General features: G+C 44.6%; 1 protein-coding gene across 5 annotated transcripts in view; it reads right to left on the reverse strand.

Moving 5' to 3' along the window:
- SH3PXD2A (SH3 and PX domains 2A) overlaps positions 1–22,260 on the reverse strand; it is a 223,760-nt gene that overhangs the window by 127,171 nt on the left and 74,329 nt on the right. For all 5 annotated transcript variants that reach the window (XR_001556150.2, XM_032445343.1, XM_015867111.2 and 2 more), the window contains exons 4-5: positions 7,820–7,896; positions 790–881 (exon numbers count right to left, since the gene is read on the reverse strand). Coding sequence is in view for 4 of the 5 variants with exons in the window: in XM_032445343.1 (XP_032301234.1) it covers positions 790–881; positions 7,820–7,896 (169 nt within the window). In the remaining variant the exon portion in view is untranslated. The remainder of the gene's footprint in view (positions 1–789; positions 882–7,819; positions 7,897–22,260) is intronic.

Consider the following 22,260-nt stretch of genomic DNA (forward strand, 5'->3'; position numbering starts at 1 on the left):
GTAAAACCAGATTACAGAAACACTGCCTGCCATCAGGTTTCAAATCGTGCCACAAATCTGCACAAAACACAATGGGACCAAGTCAAAACATAATACTGAGGAGCACAACAAAATACATCCTGCTTGTTATACAAGAGAAAAGGGAATATCATGCAAGGTAGCACAGTTGCTCGTAAATACTCTCTTGCCAATGCTTTCCCTGGATAAACTAGTTCTCTGAACTGTGACAATATCACCATGAATCAGCCTGTCTATTCCAAGGTAAAGGCTATGATTCTGTTTTGTGTTCAATGGAAACTCTTTTCCCAGCCTTTTTTCTTAGCTTCCTGCTTAGAAAGAATAGGTTCTCCAGAGACAATTTTGGACCACAATCTTGCTCCCTTCAGATAACTAAATATCTGTGGGCAGGAGTACATTTAAAGGAGCAGCTGGTAATTATTAGCTGAGTACTTACTGGCAGGATTTCCCCCTGCTGCTGTGCCAACTAAATGAGTCCTTGGTGATAATTATCAGGTAAAACTCACAAGCAAGGGGAGGTTCCCTCATTAGAAGCATCAGCAAGAAACAATGCAAAAGTGGGCGGGGGATGGCTGAAAAATGTGTTTGAGGGCTGCTCGACTTCTCTGTCCTCCACACACCCAAGTGGTTATACGTAATTGCTGGGCATTTTCTAAGGTAGTGCTTGAAAGCTACAAAATCTGTTCCCACGCTCACAGTAGTATTTAAGTGAATGACCTTCATCTTTCTTCCAGCCAACCAAGAAGAACTGGAAATGCATGCAGCACTTACTCTTTTGGAGGGTTGAGGTCTTCTGGGCGAGCCTCAAAGAACCTGAAGACTTCATCACACTGTGAAATGTGAGGGGGAAGTCGAACCAGTGCCTGGAAAGGGAATCAAGGAGGGACAAGCATTAAGAAAGAAACAACTTAAAAACATGGCCTCAAGTATCTAAACTACCAAGCAAGAAACGGCAAAACAGTCTTGGCAGGGGGAAGGAAATCGAAAAGCAAAGCATCAGGCCCAGCTACTTATCTGAGAAAAAAGGGAATTGCAAACCTGACTGCAAATGTCAAGTGGGAAATGAATTCTGATAAGGGATGGTACCTAGAGTTGGCCAGTGTCACTTTTTGCTGTGTGTCCAAGAGCAGAATTTGGACCACGTCAGTAAAAGCATTATACTGAAATGATGAAGTGCTCTGTGGCAGGGATTCTGTGACAGGTTTGCACGGTACCACAAGGCAGCGTGGCAAGTGCTTCGAAGCTCTTAAGCCAATGCATAGAAATGCAAGCAATGAAAATCTGTAGACTCAACACCCACTCATACAATGGATTAATGTTCCCCATCAAGCTTTCTGTTTAGCACTGTCAACATTTTTCTGTTTTAGCAGAGTTTGCTAGAAAACAAACAAACAAAAGCACACAATTTGTTCCTAAATTAATAGGAAAGGAATTTGATTAATTGCCTGAAACAAAAAAAAAAAAAAAGGAAAAAAAAAAGGCCCAGAGGCTATTTCTACACAATGACAGCTTCACTGCAGTGCATCCTGGCTAACAATGTCCATGCACTTTGCAAGATACAGATATGCAGCACTCGTCACACTCAGCAATAGTGAGTATAATTTAGGACGAACCACACTACGTGGAAGTGGACTGGAAACTGGTGAGGCAAGCACACAAGGCAGAATCATGCTGTGAATTTGCTGCCCAAGCTCTAGAGCCAGACAGGGCCCAAGGAAACCACGCAGCCATCTCCAGCCCACAAACAGCAGCTTCACATGTCATAATTCTGAGATTTAATGCAGAAGTGACCATTAGGAGAGGAGACGAAGCTGGAATTAACCTTCCCCCGTGCTAAGTTATGGTGAAAACAGGCCACAGGTTAAATATAGACCAAACTTCTTAGAAGTGCTGTAAATCCATTTGACAAAATGAGATTGCCTGGCTCATCTGCTGGTTGGAAGTAGGACAAACAATCTTGAGAGATGGATGAAAAACTACAGCAGAGCTAAATGAAGGTGCATTAGGGCAAACTGGTTATACTAACCTGTGAGACATCTGTTTTATCTTGCTCAGACAGCCAAAGAAGCCCAGCCAAAGTGTGAAGGTAGGATGGGCAGTCTGCTAATGTGTCTGCTTCTAGGCAAACTTCAGAAGAGAACAAATTTGTTTCCAAGACTATTCCTGCTTGGGGACATCAAGGAAAACAGCCCCCCAAAGTAAAAACCCTTATCTGAAGCAGCAGCTTCTAGTATTAGGCAACCTGATCCTGTTTGAGGTGGCCTGAAACTACAAGATGAGTGCTTCCAGATCTACAGCTTACCTTTCCCTGCTTGAGGGACATTATACAAATGCAAGGAAAATTCAAGTAATATCAGCAAGACTACGAAAGAGAAGCTGACTTATGGCTACAAGCAACTGTGCTACAGAAAAAACACCTTGTTACAAAGAAGCAGCATCAGTGGCAGAAGCCTGGCACTAGCTGGGGTATGACTGCATAGCTAATGCAGGATCAAGACTAACAGATGGAAAACTGAAATCCTCTGCTTTGATTGAAAGACACCTCAGCCTCCATTGCTATCCACTCAATCCTGTTTTGCTCAACAATGCAACAAAGGTGTGAGCTCTCTGCCCTTATTCCTGGTGCATATGAACAAGAATAATACTGAGAAAGCAGCAACTGCCCAGGAACAATAAAGATTATGGCATGCTGAAGAGAAACGCTGCACCACCTCAGACACTAAAGCACATTTTATTCAGCTGAATCCCAAGCAGGAGATAAGACTTATGCAGAGCAGCACTGCTGTCTGAGGAGCAGGGTATGGAGCCACGATCCATTGCTGGCTCCATTACTAACACCCTTCTTGGTTCGGGCAGGTTACTTAACCTCATTCCATGAAATTCAGCAGAGATACATCTTCTGTTACCCATTTAAAATGCTGAGCAATAACACTTACCTAATCTGCTGAAAGGTTACGAGGCTCAGATATTTAATATCTACAGTGTGTTTTGAAATCTCTAAGGGCTTGATCTTGTGCAGTCAATGGGCCAACAGCAAATGATACATATCATTACTAGAGAAACATAAATATCCAAGTTAAAAGTATCACAGGGGGTCCTGGACATCAGACGCCTTCTCAAAGAAACACCACTTCCCTACATGTTGCAGATATTTGCTCTGCCTAAGAAAAAGGCTTCAGATGTCAGAACTGGCTCTTCTCTTCCCCAGGCAGAGAGCAATGGACAAGAAGCAAAGAGCTGAAGCTGTTCCACACACAGCTCACAGCTCACATAGCTTGGGCACCCAGTGCCCCTGAGGCAGGGCTGGCTCTCCTGCTGCAGAATCACCTCCGGGAGCACTGCCATTTTCAGCCCAGTGCACTGAGGTGAAATGAAAACCACCTGATTATAACCTGCAGTGGCATGTTTTGGGAGGAGCTTAGGTGTCAATTCTGCAGCCAATCAATTTGTATTTGTTTCTAAAGAACAAAACACAGAGAAAGAGGAAAGAACGCTAAGAAAGGGTAAGAAAGTGCAAATAAATGAGTAAAACCAGGTTGAGCTGGTTGATTATGGACAGTGGAGACTCAATGCTGATTTAGGAAATGGCAAACACAGTCTGCCTATGAGGAAGCCACGTGCAATGTGACTTCAGAGTGAACAAAAAATGCATTGAGGAGATATGCAGCACCTCTGCTCCTCTGCAAGGAGGAAATACACATTTGGGCAAATACACATTCCAGCAAAATGGCTCCTTGGCAGAGCTGCAGGAGGCTGAAAGCAGGACTACAAGGTCAAGGAGAGAAGAGGAAAACAGATGGTGAAAGGATGGAAAGGATAGGGATGTGACATTCTTACTGGTAAGCAGAAAACAGAGGTAAATACATGCAGTTGCAAACAGCACACATCCAGAAACAGCAAGGATCTTGCTCAGGAAAGGTGAGAGATAAAAAGTGCCAGTGAGCAGAATTCATCCTTGCACCACTGCCAAGTGTTATCAGTGAGGCTCCTTCTTTGGCGGACACGAGCTGCTTAGACCTCACACACTCCTTAGAAGATATGCTTTTATGTGCTATTTCAGCCTGTAATGATGCCTGTCTCTCTATATTACAGGTTTCAGACAGTCTCATGGAGACGCAGGTGATTGGAAAAGCTATTAGAAAAGCTGTCATGTCAGGTAGGGCGTTAGCAATCAGCCCCTGGCACCCAGCACGACCGGCTGGCTGCCTCACACAGCACCCACAGCAAAGCACAGCACAGGGTGCAGGCCAGAACTCGGTGCTGTGGGTCACATGGACTGCAAACAGCTCGGTGAGAACTTATTACATTAAACTGCATGCACGTGGGTAAGGAAACACACAGCATTTAAGCAAGCCTTGAGTGCTGCGTGTTGCATTTAACACAGATACATTTATAAAAAACAGATGCACTGACACACGTTAATGGAGATACACAGGAGTTGTGTGGATATGCATACATGGATATTCACCCTGCTAAACCTTTTGTGTCTAAAACTGGAGATTGGCCACACTTGCATAACCACTTGTACAGCCATTGGAGGAGGGCCAGCACTCCTGGGGAGAATCTATGTGCCCCGTTGCAGACACCCAGCTCTGGGGGGTGAGTCACGCACAGGCCCTCCCAGCAGCACATTGAGGGGGTTCAGGCACCCGGCTTCCCTATGCTCAGTGGGGTCAGTCCCAGCTCCACACACACAGACAGCTGACTACTGCATGATTACAGCTCCCTGACTTTTCATATTACGTATCCTGTTCTCAACTGCTTATCATCCTAATTAACGATAATTGGTTGTGGCAGATGTTTAGGAATGGTCATGAGTTCACCAAGAGGGAAAGTGCAATTACCGTAGTTCACTTCTCAGAAGAGAGAGAAATAGTTTTACTTATCTGAAAATACTTTTTGCATCTGTTTCGTTGAGAGCCTCCCATTTCCCCCAAGCTTAAACCCCCCAGAAATGAACTATGGAGGCCAAATAGCAAACACTGACAGACTGACAGTCAGAGCTGTAGGTGTTCCTGTTCACTGGAGAGGAGTTGGACTAGATGACCTATAAAGGTCCTTTCCAGCTCAAATGACTCTGTGATTCCATTCTACGATGCTACAGACTTGGGTGAAGGGTGCATGGCAGTGACTCGGACTGGAGAAATAGAGAGATGTGAGAATAAATAAAGCATTGAGGTGAGGTGGATAAAAGGTGCAAATTTGGAAATGACTGACACATAGAAAGGGCTCTGACATGAAAGGGCCATAAGAAGCTGGAAAGTCAGTTCTACACCAGGTACCAAAAGAGATGTTGCAAATAATTAACTCTTGCTACTGCAGCTGGTCTAAACACATCAGGATTCTGAAAGGTAGGGTAAAAATGAATGATGAAGTTCAAAAGATTTCCATTTTAATTCTACCCTAGCTTAGAGAAAGGTAAAATCTTGAAAGAGAGCTCAGACTGAGAGACCAAGAGGGAGGCAATTGCGTTTTTTTCCTTACTCTTCAAGTAAACTTGTAAACTTTTATAAAAGAATAACTATGTTTCCTGGAGTTGATGTGATCTGCTCATTTAATTTTTGTTTAGCTCATGTGCATTTGGGCACCCTGGAAAAGCCCATAAGTTTCAAGATAAATCCACCTCCAGCTGGGACAGCATAAAAGTATGCGACAAACTGAAGCATTTATGACCAAGTGACTCATCTCTTCAAAGCTCCCCAGCATAGAGACGCTTCCCTCAGTCAGCACTGACACAAAGGTGCCAGCCTGCAATACTGCTCTGGGTCTTCCCAGAGGGCTGAGGAAGGAGAACGTGGTGGTTTGGTCTTTCTTCCATATGGAGTGATGCATAGTGGGCAGGCACACCCAGGAGGTGTGTTTGGGAGATCAGAAGCTTACTAAATAAAATGTCCCCAGCAAGACAAGGCTGTGAAGTTGGTGTTGCTTTCACATCATCAAAAACTCCAAAACAAAAACACTAAGGAAACCAGGCCTATGGAGCCCAGAAGACCTTGAATCTCACTAGGCTAATTCCAAGCCTAGAGTTAGGAGGGAAATCATCCAGAGACATCAATTCCAGTGGGCAGCACATGTTTACAGGCAAAACTGAACTTGTTTGCTAACTCACTCAGGTTACACATCGGACATCCAGACCTTCACTTTCATATGTTCACAGAGAAATGCCCTGGACATCTTTCCCTGTATGTCCCACTCCACTTTTCATCACAACATTAAAGCTTCCTGAGGCTTTAGCAAAAGCAGTGGCCTGGGTGTCTCTGTGATGCCATGCCCTCAGCTGGCACAGCTGCAAAGAACTCAACAGGGCCACAAGACCCATGCTGTTGGCCAATACTTTTTGCAGGGCTCCCCATATTGCCAGTGTCTCACAAACTCTAAGACAGCTTTTGCCTGCCTGTCCCTGGTCCCATTCCCCCAGCAGGAACCACAACACATCAAACCAGAAGTCAGACCTGCTTCTCAGCCATGCAAATTGCTGTGCTTTGTCAGAGACAGCCTGCAACAAAACAACAAATGGTCGAGCATTTGCCCCATGTTTTCCCAGGGCACATTTGTGCTTCATCTTTCCAGGTGAAATGGATAGAGAGTCCTCATCTGGCAAAAAGAACTACCACAAATGGTGACGCCACACTCCTTGGAGGTGAGTGGCAGGGCAGTGCTGGGCTGGGGCTGTCTGGGTGCAGACAATGGGGTCCCTGATAAGCAGTTTCCAGCCTGGGGCGGGGGCTCCCCACCAAGTAAATCACTGCTTTCTCTGCCATGCATCTGCTGGGTGAACCCTGACATTCGTCCTGACTGTTTGCGTCGCCGGCAGTTCCTGTCTGAAGGAGGGAGGCTGGCAACGCGGTGGGACCATTTTAAATCAGCCACTTGGCCGTCAGCAGGAAGACAGCGTGTTAATTGTCATATAGAAAGCCTGATCTCATGAGATAAGACTTTGCTTACAGCTTTCTTGCCCGGGTGATGCAGAAGGCAGGAGTTTGCTGGGGCCATGTCATTGCTGCCTGCAGTGTGCCCCAGGCACTGCAGTGATCTGCTCACCATTGTGGATGAGCAAATTGACTGGGAATGGAGTTTTTCCCCTCCACCCGGTCCTCTGACTTTCTAAAAATGGAAACAAACCCCATGGGAATGAAAAGAGGAAGTATGGGGTTTAAATTATTTGCTGACGTGCTCAAAACCTCCCCAAAAGTCAGGTATCGGTCCTACATAGAAATAACTTTTAATCTACTGTCAGAGGATCAATTATGATTGAATCATGAAGTCTAAGCTGGAAAGGAAAGACCAGGTCACTTAACCCTCTTTTCCACACAGCAGGATTTTCTGCCCTGCCATAAATTTCCAGGCTTTCACTTCTTACAAGAAAACACCCCTGGAAGCCGCCAGTCCATCTCCAGTGCTGTGCATACCTCAGATTTCCCTCCTGCAGCACAGACGGGCAGGGAGAGAAGAAAATGCCATCTTTGTTGTGCCTCTTTGCACACTGAACTCTTGCATTCATCAAGACTGAAGTAGAAATATAACCACTTTCTATGTGAAGAGCCGTAGCAGGGTGGACTGTGCTTATGGACTTTTCTGATTAAATAAGGCACCAACATGGTGCTTCAGATGGGCAGTACAGCTGCTTCATTAATCCATGTTCGTGTTTGGGATGGACCATCTTTTCCTAAAGAACACCCCCCCTTGTGATGTGCTCAACATAGATGAAACTCTTGGTAGTAAATAGGGAGAAAGGCATGGTGCAGCTGACAGCTGTGAGACACCTAAAAGCTCTTATACACCCTCCCCTGGAGCTCCTTACCCTGCAGTATTCGTCAATGGGCTTCAGCCTCTTCACAGCTACATCTCGGACGTGGCTCCTCCGGAACAGGATCTTACCTGAGGAGGAAACAGAGAATAGGGGGGGGTTAGGAACATCACCTCCACTTTGGATAGCAAGTAGCTGTACATTTTTACATTACTTTACAAATAATGTAAACAAAATTTGGTTACTGTTCAGTGCTGGAGCAAACAGATACTAAGTTATGACTCACTTCCACCATGGTGCTGCTCTGGCATGTTGGGATCAGTGCTCCATCACAACCCCATCACTGCCCACCCAGTCCCCTCCCAGCGCAGTGCTCCCAGCCTTGCACACAGAGCAGCAGTGCACAAGGAAAGAGGAGGTTTGGGTGACAGATACCTCATAAATCTACAGAGGGAAAGCAAATAATAAAAAAAAAACTTGTTTGTTTTTCTTTTCTTCTTTAAAGTGAAAAAATAATAACCTCAGTGTCCTTAATGTATGACATTTCTGCAAGTCAGCTAAGATTAAACAAATAGCTGGGTTTTGTGTTATACTACTTGTAACAAAGTTTATCAAAATAATCGAGGAGCTGAGTTTCCCCACACACAAGGATGTCATGGAGTTGGTATTTTTTTGGCTCGAAGGGATTTTATTTTCATATCCTTTTTTGGTGGTTTTCTTCCCTTTTTCTTTTGTGCTGAATTTCTTTTAATGTATTGAGACAAGAATAAATTATACGTTATCCTTGTGGTGCAGAAACAGTATCTGCCAGCATTATTCAATCCATGAAATGTCTATGCAGTAAAAACTGCTGGCATATATACCACCTCCTGATCCAAACTTCTTCTGCCAGCAGGCAAGTGAGATACTAATCCATAGATGGTGGGATAAGAAAATGGGCTATGAAGTGAAATCAGACCCCAAATCTGAATATGTGGCTTTGATTTTGTCATGGTTACAAAAGTTGAGAGGTTAATGACATCATTGCCTACAAGAGCCCAGCAACAAAGGCTCTGCATCCTCCCAGGCTCAGCCCCTTTTGTTTGCCTTTCCTCCTCCTGGTTGCTACTCTGTAAACTGTTAAAGTCTTTTCCCTCAGACAGAAGAAAGTGCCTTATCAGAGTTGATTTCAGGATCAAACTCATCAGTAGGTTTGTCATCTGAAGTAAAGTCATCATTTCAGAGTGCCACCAATCTCTCTGGTTCCACGCGGTTATCTCACCACAAAGCTGGTGCTGAGCCATCCCTGTAGGATGCAAAGCCTGGAGGTAACAGCACAGAGCACATGGGAATCCTTCCATACATATCCAAGGCGTTCATATGATTTAAACAATGGTTGCTACATGTCCATCTCCTGCACTGATGTTGGACACATCAAAATCTTGCTGCTTTCTTGCTGCTACCCCCAGGAAATGTGGAGAATCATCTCTACTTACAAAACATTTCTTAGTTTCTCCAGGGTCACAAAGTACTTGCACTGCATAACTGCAGTAAGGCTCTTTTCCTGGGAGGGGGTATGGGGTAACTGTAGAGAACAGACTGTTTCTCTCCTCCAGAAATGCTGCTGTGGGAGATTTTTGCATTTCTTTGCAACTTTTATAAATGTACTGCAAAGAAAAAGGGGCATTTTGGAAACATTTGCACTTTTTGGCTTTTCTGTTTTCAGTTAAAGCCATGCGTCAAAAGTAGAACTGGTGACCATATAAAAACATGAGATCCCAAGACTTAAACACATTAAAGATCTACTGCAAATGAGACTCAACTTTCCTAAAAAGACAGTTTACAGGGAGGCCCAGTCTTCAAAGTAACATAATAAATGAAAGTCTCAGACATAAGAAACAAGATAAATATAATAAAGAACGTTATATTAAACATAGAGTACAAAAAAGACCCCAGGATATGATAAGTCTCCATTCAGTCCTTAAATGGATATGGAAAATATCAGGATGACTGCGGTGTTCGGATGAAGCAAAGTCCAGGAGGTGCTTCCATTTTTATCCCTCAGAAAAAAGGGAATTTTCATTTTGCTACTGAAAGCTAGAAAGAGCTGTGCAGGGGCTGTGGGGCAGATGTGTGGCTGCCCAATCCATGGCTTTGAGAAGTGAGATCTGGGGAAGGCCAAATATCTCAGATCAGCATTGCCAGGAAATAAAAGGCAAGAAAGAAACCAGGATGGTCAGAAAGCATATCTTGTTCTGATGGGCAGCAGGGATGGACCCTGACCAGGCAGATATGGGGATGCTTGGGCAGAGAAGCCTCCTTGTTGGGGTATGGGCACATCACTAAGGAGGGAAGGCTTCCCAAATGCCCAGCTTCTCCCCTTCTCTAGGAAGAAAGGCTGTGCCAGCAGAAGTTTGGCTGAATCCACCATGACCACACAGCAGGAAGCACAACAGACCATGTATGAGTTCCTACTGCTCCCTCAAGTTCTCCCATCTCTTCAGGGCTGTATGCTCCTCTATGCTTTCTCAGTGGGTGCAGCTGGATGCAGACCCCTGGCAGGGGAAAGCACTGATTAACAAGGTAGCTAGGATCACCCTGTAAGCGAGATAAAGCAACGAGCAGCAGGCAGAGAGCAGAATATGGCTTCTAAGAGGCCCCAGAAAGGAAATCTTGTGGAGGCAGCGGATGGGAGCACATTGAGCAGCACTGAGGTGAAGCGGGAAGTCCTGTGGTGGCTGTAAATGGGTAATTTCCTTGCAAGGGCGGAGTGCTGCTTGGCTTTTCCTCTGGGTAGTTTCCACATCTCTAAGGAAGGGGCCTGCTTATATGCTAGCACATCCAGAGCTGCTTCCTCCCTCAGTGACAAAATGAGTTTTACTTCAGCTCTTCTAACCTTTCTCAGGCACTACCTCAGGCTCGACTTGGAAGCTGTGGGCTGTAAGACAGCACTACCTCATATAGCCCTTTCATTCACCCACACGTCAGGAACAGGCCAGGCCAAGGATGAAGAGAACCTGTGTAGGAAGGACTCAGCAGACAGAAGCACTGGGAAAGAGAGACATGGGGAAGAAATAGGGCTCCAGTCCTGCTGCTAATGCAGGATGACAATATTTATTTTTATCCTTTTTTCTTCAAAGAAAATATTATTCCTAGGAAATTAATGTGGATAAGAGGCAAAGTATCAGGTTTAACGTTGTAGGGGACATCTTAAGTCATCCCTTCATCTCTCTGTGTGTATAGAGGTGCAGCTTTTAATTCCATGACCACACACCTCTTCTCCCATAGGACCCGGTTTCCTCCCATACACACAGCGGGTACACAAAGTAGGAAGAAGAAAGCAGTCCCAGAGACCGCCAATGCAGCAGCTGCTGATTCTGCAAGCTTGAGAGTATCCTCTGAACATTGCCCGTCTCTCTGTCAGAGGTTAGGAAGAGCCCAAACACAATGTAAAAGGGGCAATGGACAAACAAATGCATGTTCACATTCAATCTTGCACCTCGAGCACAGTCACTGCACTTCAGAGGGCTCTAAGAGAAGCAAACCATATGATGAATACTCAACAATGGACAGCCTGAATACAAATAGGCCTGTTAAAAATACTATAATATCTCATCTGATTTATGTTTATAAAGACATCTGCTGCCTCCAACTATAGAAACTACAGCTGTGGAGGCTCCATCAGTCAGCTGTCTCCTAAAAGCCGGAAAGGGCTCTTGTTTCTGCCTCTTGATCTTTCCATTACTGTGCTGTTGGTTCTCTCCTCTTTTTACCCAAGAACTGGAGAGGTACCAGGTCTGTATACAAATTGCCAAGCAATGTATTCAATGTAAGACTGAATTCCTAGAGAGTCTACTTACAAGGCACAGTTACAGCTTCTCCTTTTGGGCTAATCAGCCTCCCCCAGTGCAACTAACACCATTTAGTGGCTAAAGTATTTTTATGAAGGCTTCTTCTACTTACGCATAGCTGTTCTTACTTTTATACACTGAAGAAGCATAAATGTGCAATCTGATATGACTCCTCAACCTGCTTATGCCATGAGATGCATCCCAGAGTCCCACAAGAAAGCTCTCAGGCACCTGTCATGCAATGCAACTCCCAAATGGTGTATTTAAATACGCACTGCCACCTTGCAATGTAAAACAATAACCCAAGACTATGGGATAGAAGAACAACTTTATGTTACTCATGGACGTACATGTGACTGGCAATCTGACAGTGGCCAAAACAGAGGTGTGTTCCTTATAAAATAATGCTTCGCTTTCACATGGGGATCCCAGTTTCCATGGATTGTTTCATCCATGATTTCCTGGAGTCGGGGAGCCAGTGCCAGGTCCTAACACTGATGCCATTTGCACTTGACAAAGAAAGGGGAGGGAAATGATTCATGCTGTTTCCACTGGTGGGAGGGGGAAGGACTTAAGTAGAAACTCGTGACAGTCAGAACTGCTGGCTGAACGAGGCTTTCAAAGGGCCTCAGTTGATAAAGGCTTTGCTAATCAGCAGAAATTACTATAGAAGGTGACAAGAGGTGATGGAGACAGATGGGACTGCCAGGAAAGCCAACACATGCAATAATAACATAGCTCTGAGACATGGGGGACAGAGGGTGTCCTTCTGTACTTGGATCCTGCTTTTAATGTGCAAAAGATGAAATGTTAAATAAAGCCACTGAAAAGAAATAAAGCATGGGAAATAACATGGCTTGACTATAACATCACTAGGAAGAGAAATATTCCTCCATTAGAACTGATAGCAGAATACATGAATACAAGGTGAAACCAAAGACAGGCAAGAGACAAGGCTGACTGCCCATAAGCAAAGAGCTCCTACCACCTCTGAACCTGCCTGCCTTCCACTGACCGTAGTGCTTATCCTCTTAAGCTAACAGTGCCAACTCTAGAGCAGCTTAGCCAGAACAGACTATGGGAATTCAAGCACTTGGCACAGCTGGAAGAAGGATAAAAGCCATGAACACTGATGCTGAAATTCAGGAGTGACAGATGGTGGCCACAGGGTGCAAATCTCAAGCTAACAGCTCTGTTACTGTTTGTACAGTGTTCTGCATAAGCCAAGAGCTACTTTTTGCCACTCCACGTCCTGCTGCTATCATCCAAACAACCTGCTGCTTCTGTAATCTCCTCTTCAGTTGCACCAGCTGCAAATCTTCCAGTGCACTAAAGCAAGGTAGGAATCATGGTGCAGGCAAATTTTACAACATTCGGTCTGGGATGAGCAGGTAAAAGTGCTAAGAAATTCTCCTTGCTGTTTTCTTACAGTGGGATGGCTTCCTTTACACTGATCTGTACATACCAGATAACCACAGAGACCCACCACCTTATTGACAGCAAAGTGTCAAAGTACAACAGAGCAAAACAACTACCTCACACAAGAAGAACTCAACTGGAGCACAAGACTCCAAATCTCTTTGGTTGGAGAGTGCTGGGGTGTGAGTGAAGCCTTCAGCTTCTATGGTGAAACTGCTGCCTCCCAGAACTGCACAACTCAGCTTCTCCAATATGGAAAGTGAACTCTCATAATTACTGGCTGCAGCTGTCAGATTAGAATGCAAAGAGTTCACCGCTTTGAATTGCAGAAAGCAGTCAGTTTGTCAGAGAGCAGAAAGAGAATAGTATTTACACCTGCAGCCAATGATCACTGAGAACTCCCTCACCTGGAGGAACCCACCTGAGGGCAAGCCAGAGCCTCACAGAGTGAGGAGCCACAATAGGGTCACATTTTCAAAACATGAGAAACACTACCTAAGGAAAGAGACAGGGTTTCATTACACAGAGGATGCAGGAATATCCTCCTCTTTGCATACAAGTTTGCCACACCATGAACAAAAGGCACAGGAAAACAGGAAAGCTTATGCAGATCCAAACAAGCATCTGCCTTGCCTACATGTACTTCTTCCCTAAGGTAGTAGCCTGAATGCTCAGACATTGGCTGCACCCTCTGTTTCTCTGAACATTCTCTAAAAAGATCCACGTCCAAACCTTCAGGACCAAGTCATCTAAAATATGAAAGCATGAGGACTGAATTATCACTCAAGTTATCAAGACATCATGCCAAATAGATGAGTAAAACATCAACCACATCTCACCACTTGTGCTGAAACACTTGGCTTATTTTTTGTAACAGCAGACACCAGTTGCCTGCTTTCACACAGGTAGTTAGTGGCTCCTAACCTGTGATCTCCAAATCACCAGTGGTCCACAGGCACTCTGCAGGGATCACTATTCATTGGAACAACAAGTTTGAGAACCAGCAGCCCCAGTTTTGCTCTTGTTGTTTGCTACTCAACATGCTCATATCATCTGAGCTACAACATCTCCTGCCTCATAGAGTGGAAAAATGAGTGTCAAATGCATTTGTACCATGTTTCTTAACCAAAACGCTCTGGACTTTGCCCCTGCTGCTACACCAACTCTTTATTTGCTCTTTAAGAAAACAAGCTATGTAGCACCTGCCTTGCCATGGTCTGTTGAAGTCAATAGACTTCTATCTGCTGACACTGGCTGTGTTATGGAAAGACCACATGGTCCCTGCTCAGCCTTTTAAAGCACAGGCCTTAATTAACTGTGCATATTAAAACATTTCCACTGTCTTATAAGCTTTTATGAGATTGCCATCAATACAAGTGACACTTAGCCAGAGATACTGGACCAATGACAGAGTATCTCTCGTACATCCACTGGGGTCGGAGACCTTGCAGCAAGGTCACTGCAGGGAGGTGGGTTTGCACCACACCCTTGCCAAACAACACTGGAAAAGCACAGTAAGGCCCCGGCCACATCCTCTGGCATGACTGGCAATAACACCGCTTGGGAGACTCCACCCTTAATGCTGGTTGGAGCTGCAAATAAAATAATATTTGCACTCACACCACGTAGATCAAAGTCTTTCATTATTATTATTAGGAGGTGGGTCTTGCAATAACTCAGTACTATGGCATATGCTCCTATAGGAATGCTGCAGGTAGAAATTGAGGGGTAGGGAAACAAAGATGACAAAATGTGCACACAGTAATAGCAGCAATAAAGCCAGTCCCTGTGCTACAGAAGGATGTAGAAGGAAACTACATCTAAGTTAGCATTCATGGCCAGAAAAACATGTCTTAAACATTTATTCTAATGAAAAACAAATCCTCAATCTGCCACAAAAGAGGCAAAATTCTGTCCTATGGAAGACCTCAATTAAGTCAGCTGCCAGGTACACATGTACCACATTACAGGAGGTGAAATTCAGCACTCAGATTGGCAGGGACACTGCTCCTCACAGCAGTTGTGGTATTTGGAAGGCACCAATTAACACAGAAATTAAACAAACAAACAGCTTGGCGGCAAATGTAACTAGGTGCCAGTGCTTGTCAGAGGCTGGAAATCAACAGCTAGGGTTTCAGAGAGCAGTATTCAGAAACAAACTTCCCTGTGCTTAGAAAACAGAGAGCTGTTCTTTCTTTCCAAATGGAAATGCTCACCCAGAGTCCTTCAAGCTAAACCTCAAACCAGCTTTAAGCTGAATTTTTAGCAGACAGGCATGGAAGCAAAGCACTGAGCAATAACCAGATCACTGCTGGCCAGCCTGAGATGGGAAGCTCGTCTGCAGGTGATGGTTCCAGACATCTTTTTAATGCGCCACTAAGACAGTCTAATGTAAGGATTTCTTCTCTGGCTGCTCCTATCCCTGATAAAAGCGCTGTTGATTTCAAAGGTGCAGTGGCACATTTGATTGCTGACAGTACACAGATGAGAAGGGCATTTCGACTTCCAGCTCACATTCAGGTCTGACCAGGCCTACCCCTCTCTGTGCTGACTCTGACAGCTCTTTCCCTGCCTCCCCTGTGCTCACAGCACAATGACTGGCCTCTGTTGCACTTACCTCTCCCAGATGGGATCATTTCAGCCATTTCCAGCTCATGCCATTTAACACAAAATACACACATCTCAGCACCAGTCCTGCCTGCTAAAACCGTGTGAGGGCTGAGACTCATTCCCTGAAATATCAAGCTCTTTTTCCAGATTCCTCCACAAGTAAATTCACTGCTTACATACGCAAGAGCATCTCAGAAAGACAGAGCTGCTGTCCTAGATAGAACCTCTCCTGGGTAATGCAAAGAGCCTGCATCTGAAGCCAGGAGAAAACAGAGCTGTCAGGTATCAGCAGCTTCCCCCACTGGAAGATGCAGAATAAAAAGCCCTTTTCAGGGATTAATGCTCTCACCAATTACTTGCCCCTTGAAAGGAAATGTGCTCTCAGCCGAGGTGACAGCAGGACCCAATGCATGCTTTCGTTTCCCTTTCATGGTTAATATGGCCTTTTTACTGCCCAGGGAAAAGGAAAAAAGGGCAGATTGGAAACTAATATTTTGTTATTTTTTATTTTTAATAAGGATCACTGGGTCGAGCAGCATAAAAACATAAAAATAACCCCAAATTTATTGCTAAACTAAAGAAAAAACAGTAAAATGAATAGGCACAGAAATCTGAATTAGGAATGTGATCTGATAATTACCCTTTCGGGCCCTGATTAATTGCATTTGAAGCCAAGGAGACATGGAGCAGCCAAACGGGACTGACTACTAACAAAATATACATGACCAAACAAGCTGGTCTTTCTCCCTCTGTGCCACCACACTGGAATGGCAGCTCCCCAAGTGCTGTTTGCCTTTGTGTCCTGGTGTGCAGTGCTATGCAGGTCTGGCCTGAGTTATAAAGTCCCACTATTGGGTACCTTGGATAACCCCACTGGGGTGGTCCAGCCTGCAGACTTGTGGTCTCCAAGTACTGGGTTGAGAGTGGTCAGACGCCATCTCCTCCATTTCTAGATGGAGAATAACCAGCCATGTGTCTACAGTTTGAGACAGCAGTTTCACCAGTTGTTATCACACACTGACAAAGGACAGATGATTTAATCCACTCTGCTGCAACAACGTAAGACTGTTGCATTCAGCTGGGTCAAAGATCTATCTGTAATCCTGCTCCCTGTCCACATGAACGGTCAGAAAAAAAACCAAGGAAGAAATTCAAAGAACAAGATTCGTGCAATAGGATCCATCTCCTGATACATATTCCCCATTCTTGCACATCAGGTCTCAGACTTTTTCTGAATTAAAAATTGTTTATAATAACCACTGTTGACTCCATCCTCCAAAAATTGCACGAGTGCTTTCTTGAACTCGCAGATGGTGCATTCCCTGTGGAGATCTCTGGAAACAAATTTCATCATTTAATCATATGTCACGTAATTACATACTCCCTTTTCATTTTAAGCTCGCTTTCTGAATTTCAGAAGCTGTACCTGTTTTTTGCATTCTGAGAATCAAAAATAATCATGTCCTTGTCATTTTCTCAAATCCTTCATGATGCCATAAAATTCTGTGCCAGACAGAAAACTTCTCATCTATTTATTCTCCTCATGCAGAAGAAAATTCACTCTCTCTAATCCTCTATTTCATCCTTCTCAGCACCTTATTACACCTTTCTTGAGAGACAACACACAGTGCCCACAATGTGGGGAAATCATGGATTTCCACTGCTGAAGCTCTGTGTTTTGTTCTCCACTCTCTGCCTAGTTCCTTCAAACGCCACATTTGGCCTTCCAGCTGCTGCTGACTACTGAGCTGTAGCTTTTGTTGGAACAGCCTCAAACCTACTGAAACTTCATTGCTGGATTGCAACAAGTCTTTTTCTTCATCTATTGCACTGCTTTGACTTACCAGCACTGAACTGTGTTTTTGACATCAGAACCATGAGACCCTCCTGCAGCTTTTAGAAGTCAACTCCCGCTTTGAATACCCTCAGTAATCCTGTGACTAAGTTAGTTATAACTCTAACATCCCCTTTTGCAGATCCTGGGTCGATCCCAGAACAGCTCCTTCAAGAATCTTTGCTGGTAAAAATGAGTTTCTTTTTGGGTATGAAGTTTTAAAGTCTTCATTCCAGGAGAGTGCATCACTTCAAACTGTGGGCTCATTTGCACCTATTGGCTTTCAATCATCCATTTTAAAAAGTTTCCTGTAATACTTTTAATTTCAAGTGTCAGAAACCAAGGATTATTGTTAATGTCCACAACCATCAAAGCATCCAGCCTTAAACAGAAACTCTGATCTGGCAGAAAATAAGCTTACAGTCTATGTCAGTCATACATCAAATAACAAGAAAGGCTGCTAATATAATTATCTTCTTATTGCTATTTTGGGAGGCACAGTAGGTTTTGATGGAGCTTGCAGTAATAGGATCTCTTATGCCATGATTTACGAGCACGTCTGTCTTGAACAATTTTCCACATGGGAAATTAATCACATTCTGCCTAATGGGAGGGAAAATATCCCTTTGCAGTTTCAATTGGATTTGCCATGGTCAATTGGACATGGGATTCTCCTTTATCCTTAGTTATAATCCGAGGTGTAGTGCTGTCATCCAAAATTTGCTTAGACTCCGCAGATGGAGGTAATTCATTAATTGGCAATACTTCTACTGAATGCTCATTGGCCCACAATGAGTTAAGGTAAATATTTCAACGTGGCATGGCCCTAAAGTTGGACTGCGGCACACATCAGCTATTGTACACAGTTGTTTCAGAAACTACACCCCAGTACATTTCAATTACAGATTGTGTATAGTTCAGTGCCATTACTTCCTCAGTAGAGAAATACTCAGATTTCAGAAGCAGGCAACACATCTCCTCCATCAGTGCACCTACACAGACCACCTGGTTAACTGACACACAGAGTCCTGAAGGTAAACTCCTGCAAGACACCATAAGGAACTGAATATAAGGTTCTCCATGTGCATGGCCAATGATAAATCTGGAGGTTAGCTGTTCTTAATTCTCCACACAGACTCAATACTAAACTATCCAGAAATTGCAGCTGACTTTCCCCAAGATCTTTACTCAGATCATTTGCAAAAGGAATTTTAATCCCTTCCTCTTTTCTGCAGGATGCAGAGCGAATGTCTTGATGCCGACTCATCTCTACTGCGTATCACTGAGAAACACTTCAGCTTGAAAAAACCCAATTCTGTTTTCACTTCTGATATAAAAGGGGTGAGAAAAAGAAAACCAGAAGAGTGAGGGAAAAGAAGATAGATAATTAACAGTTAGTTAACTGGCACCACAGATAAAGAAGGTATTTCCAGCGAGAAGGAAGGGACATCAACAAGATGTATGCCTCTGGAATCCCTTGACTTTGCCATTAAGAAGCAGAATGAAGTTACTCAATGTTCCTTTAAGTCTGAAAGACTAAAAGAAAACAGGACGGCTTAATGTAAAAAGAAGTAATCGTATGACTGGAAACTATGAGTGCCCCTAGCCAAGCACCCAAAGGAACTGAGTAATGTTCATTAGTCAGTGACTTTATTGGGACTTGGGACTTTCAACTACCGAGCAGGGTTTAGACTAAAAGATATTCTGGGGTATGCTACTCTATTTATGTTTGGACAGAATTCAGCCTCACCCCGCATAACATTTTTCCATGGCGATTCGAGCAGAAAAAGCCCTCACATTTTCCCTGGGCAGGACAGAAGCAGGGCTCTTCTCAGGATCAGCAGAGTGGAAAGGGAGAGGGGAAATGTCACAGTCCACCAGTGGTGTGAGGGCAGAGGGGACAGGATGGAGAGGAACAGGCCTTCTGCAGGGAACCTGAAGATGTTATCCAAAATCCTGTAGAACCCACCATCCCAGATACTGTACAAACACGGGACAGCCCAACATTAATTCATCCACAGTCGCAATAGTCAGTTCTATTGTGGCTCTTAAACAATAAATCTGCCTTTGCACACACTTCAGTAATGGTCAGTTCCAAAGGCTTTGCTCTCCAAGGTGAGTGACATGGTGAGGGAGGGACGTGGTGATGAGCAGATCAGCAGTGGACAAAGGCTTTGTGCTGTGAGCCTCAGCTCAGTTTTCAGATGGGATCCAGAGCACAGGAGGATTAAAGGGACTCTTCCATTCTTTCTCCATAACCCCCAGGAAACCTATGTTGGTAACAAACACACAGCTCCTGAAATACCCTGAGGAATTGCAGGCATCAAAAAAAGCTGCAAAGAAAAACTCTTTCCTGGACCTTTAGAGGCACTGCAGTAGGGGAACACTGCAGAATGGGAACTGCACGTCTCCAAATGAAAAAAGCATGAATGAGAGCTGAGTCTGGCCCCAGCAGCAGTATGACTGCAAAGCAAACTAAACTGACTGACATCAGAAATGATGTCTTATTGCCGGGAGTGAGAACACAGCTCAGATACATGCAGATTAGGAACATATGCAGCATCTGTGATCCTGTGGCAGACATCAGCCAGCTTCAGGCTGCTAAGGAGAGGAGAAATGAGAGGAGCCTTGAGGGGACAGCCCTTCACCAGCACTGAGCGGCACAAAAAGGACTTCAGAAAGAACACAAGCACCCACACTGCGTACTCTGCAGCACCACAAGGCCCTGCATGGGGGTGAGGAAACAAAGAGAAGCTGTGCCCATGTGCTGGAAAGAAGCAATGTGCAAGAATGACAGAAGTAAGAGACAGAAGTTAATGGGACTCAAAAGGATTATCCATCCTCCCTGCGGAACCACTAGTAAATACAGATTTTCCTGCCAGCACACCGATGCTCTTGATGCTCGGGATAACTGCTTTCCTTCCATTGTATTAAAATAACTAACCAAATTGAAACAAAAGTCGAATTTCCAAATACACAAGCGCAGCAGGAGCACACTGACACTTCAGAAAGAGGAGCAGGGGTCAGATGGCACTCGGGCTCTTCTGAAAATTTCCTGCTCGAGTCTTTCACTCTGTAAAACTATTCTGAAGTAATCCAAACAGTCCAGGTGGAAAAGCCAGCTGCTTCTCTAGGTCAGCCTGAGACCTGCTCCTGTGATCCTTCACTTGTCCACCCAATAGAATGGGAAGGAGGCTTTCATTGGCTTCCTCAACATCTGGAGCCTAGAAAAAGCCCAGACTGTGTCCCCTATATGCCAGTGGGAAGTTCCTACAGCCTGCCCATACCAACCTCTGTTTGCACAAGGCCGTGTTTCATGAGCCTTCATCACATAAAAAGTGAGTGGTTCTCTCTGCCATACATCCAGCTCTGTACCCGTGCACTTTTACCATGGTCCCAACACCACAAGAAACCACATCTCCAGCAGCCTCCTGCAGAGCAAAAGCTACTGTTGGAAAACAGCTGGGACTGGGGTGCCCCAGTCCCCTTCATGCTGTCCCATGAAAGCCACACTGCATCTCCATGCCAACCCACAGCCCTTTGATGCTCATGTTTATATCAGTCCTTGACACCCTCCAGTCCTCCAAGGAGGAAGCGTTGGACCCTTCACTCCTACATGGCCTACTACACACGGCAAGCAGCCAAGAACATTCCTTTCCTTTGCAAAGAAATCAATTCACCATAATGTAGTAATTTAACATCCCAGTAATTAAAAAGTCTAAGCTCAAACTTGCACTTCCACACATTTACTCAGAAGGGAAGAAAACCAACAAAAACACCATATAGCCATCACCAGAACCACCCCCATGAAAGCCCTAATTCCCTATATTGCTTTAATTAAAAGCGGATGAATAGCAGCCTAGAAACTTTTAAGAGAAATACAGCCAATCTATAGGCTTGTGAGAATAAAGCACGAGGAGGGAAACAAACACAAAAATCCTGCCGGTGTTAGGGCTTACCAGAGGATTACAACACCTTGCCTTTCTTCTCAGGGGAGTAGAGAGGGCAATTCTGCATGGAGTGAGCATTGCCCCTGGGAATGGGTGGTAGGAGCAGAATGCAGCCTTCATTACACCAGCCCCATCAGCACGGCTCGTCTTCATTGGCTCCCCTAGTAACATTCCTAGATCTGGTCTAATTGTGAAAGAAAGGGGTGCAGGGGGAGAAAATCTTGTCAGATGATGAATATAGCTGACCTCAAGTGGAATGAAGAACAACTCAACAAGGAATAATCTAATCTGTAAAAGTAAAGCATTTATCAGCGCTGTTACAGCAACAGACCACCCTGCTCCAGGGGACATCTGCAGACAGATGTGAACACGGCTTGTAAGCACGGTGATAAAGGCATTGTTTTGTTGTAGGTAATTACAGAAGGGATTTACTGCTGCATTACTTGAATGCTACGTGATACTTTATAGATTTATTCTTTTAACACCATGGGGAGATGTGGAAATTCTCACTTGCCTCTTTTTTTGTTTTTTTGCCCCAAAAGTCAGTGCAGTGAGACTTGGGGTAGATCCTGATCTCCTATATCCCACCCACCTTCTGTTTCTGCCTTGGAAGCCACTTGTGGCAGTGGGAAAAACTGGAGGTGAGCGGTGAGGAGGATTGCTGACTAACCTTGGGATAACTGATGCTTTTCAAGATCACACCCTACAGATGACAGAGGGAAAGAAATCAAATCCAAGCACCTGTGCGGGCTCCAGCCATCCCTGTGCTTCCAGAGCTGACCCACACACAGCAGGGAAGTTGTCCCAGGGGTTTCATGGGAGCAGCATCTCCACACACCCAACATGCAAGCA

This window comes from Coturnix japonica, chromosome 6, assembly GCF_001577835.2.
Source record: "Coturnix japonica isolate 7356 chromosome 6, Coturnix japonica 2.1, whole genome shotgun sequence".
Taxonomy (NCBI): Eukaryota; Metazoa; Chordata; class Aves; order Galliformes; family Phasianidae; genus Coturnix; species Coturnix japonica.